At 46.3% G+C, this 1,662-nt stretch overlaps 1 protein-coding gene across 1 annotated transcript; it reads right to left on the bottom strand.

The window, feature by feature from the left end:
- Window positions 1–31: 31 nt before the first annotated feature.
- Pmar_PMAR001451 (conserved hypothetical protein) lies at window positions 32–1,647 on the bottom strand (the record flags this gene model as incomplete). The annotated part of the gene is made up of 8 exons (XM_002776120.1): window positions 32–474; window positions 519–569; window positions 621–724; window positions 781–937; window positions 1,147–1,226; window positions 1,277–1,364; window positions 1,430–1,511; window positions 1,556–1,647. Coding segments are annotated over 8 exons (879 nt in total), but the record flags the coding sequence as incomplete, so codon positions are not given.
- Between the last annotated feature and the right edge of the window lie 15 nt (window positions 1,648–1,662).

Raw genomic sequence — 1,662 nt, 5'->3', positions numbered from 1 at the left:
TGTTATTGGTATAGGAAAGTGCAAGGACTATAAGTAGGAGAAGTAGAAGAGAACATACGGAGTAACTTAACTCATAGATCTTAATGCCACGAATGAGGCAGGTTCACTTCACGGCGCACTAACAGCACACTGGCCAAGACGCCGCCAAGATGCGAAAAACCTTCTTTTTGCCACCCGACAGGTAGCAATACAAATCTGTTTATATTATAAGTCCTTTACAAAATGCCATTGAATCGTCGATAATCATCATCATGGTGGTGTATGGTTCGGTATAGCAGTAGTCGGAATGTCACTCCCAACGCCTAGCTCAATATCTGACACTGCGGTCGAGCCACTTGCTCGTCCTTGAGTAGGTGACTGTAAATCCGGTGAGTCACCATAGCAGCTAGCTTCTGTAACTGCCGCATCGGGACTTGTACTTTGTGGCTGACCGGTTATCTCTGGAGGGGTCTCCACTTCGAAATCATTAGGAACCTATACAACGCAATGTCTGTTGACGATGGAAATGTGGACCTTACAAAGTAAGCGAACGTACACCATATGCACGGCACTGCGTATGCAGCAACTACCTGACATAACGAGGAATGCTGAAAACCTATCAACAAGAAAGGCGAACATACCACATCCACTGTGTTGTGTCGACGTGACGCGATGATAAGGAAGCCCTGTAATATATTGAGTACAAGTGCAAAGTATTTGATGGACCAGTGCTCAGCGTAGCGGACTAAAATTGACATGTCCGGGGATCGAACCATGGACCTCCAGCAACAACACACTTACACAATGCGCATGTAATGCTGATAACGTAGAGCATATGTCCCGAGAATATAAGGTCACTGCAGCCTCCAGAAACAAATATACGTTTGAATACCTCGCCAGCCGTAGTCGGTGGGTTGAAGTTTGCCTCAGAACAATGCTCAGCTGGACCAGGCAAGATCTACGGAGAAATACTCTTGTGCTTGCGTGCTACCATCCGGAAAATGGGAATATACTTAAAATTCTGAGGAAATTTTGGAATTTCTCATTGGTTTTTGTATACTTCTAGGTACCCAAACTCATTTGTAAACTTCTATAATTAGTGAGGAAACTCCCGAGCTCAGCTGAGGAGAGCGAACGTATACCCCTCCATCACTAATCTCGACTCACCGTGAATATGAATGATGCCAATCTCGCATAAGTTGCCAGACTAGCCACCACTGCCCAACGCCAGAGTATATTCATCGTGCCTAGCCACAGTAATACATGATCGATAATTTCCCAACACATATATCCTCACGAAAAGGGAAGGGGAAAAGCAGAGGCCGCAGAGCATAGAGAACACCCATCACAATTGTACAGTATAGGATGACGTCGCCAGGGGCCGGCTGAAAAAACAAGAGCAATTCTGCAGCGTCACGCGCCACGAAATTCCAATCCATCAACAGCTTACAGTCCAATCCACTGGCCCAGGGCCGAAGAGCTCAAATAGAAGGTCCACAACAGGGTTGCCAGGACGACCATATGGACCATACCTGAGAGTCGTTGTTGATCAGCAGCAGCAGTGGCAACTACTCACACGCCATATTGTCCAGCTAGCATGTAGACACAATTGTGTACCCAGTTGTGGATGAGGAGGGTTATGATGAAGAACAATATACCCCACCTTGATGATAACAACGAGGC

This window comes from Perkinsus marinus (genome assembly GCF_000006405.1).
Source record: "Perkinsus marinus ATCC 50983 genomic scaffold scf_1104296954272, whole genome shotgun sequence".
NCBI classification, from domain to species: Eukaryota; Perkinsozoa; order Perkinsida; family Perkinsidae; genus Perkinsus; species Perkinsus marinus.
This window is presented reverse-complemented; position numbering and strand designations above follow the sequence as displayed.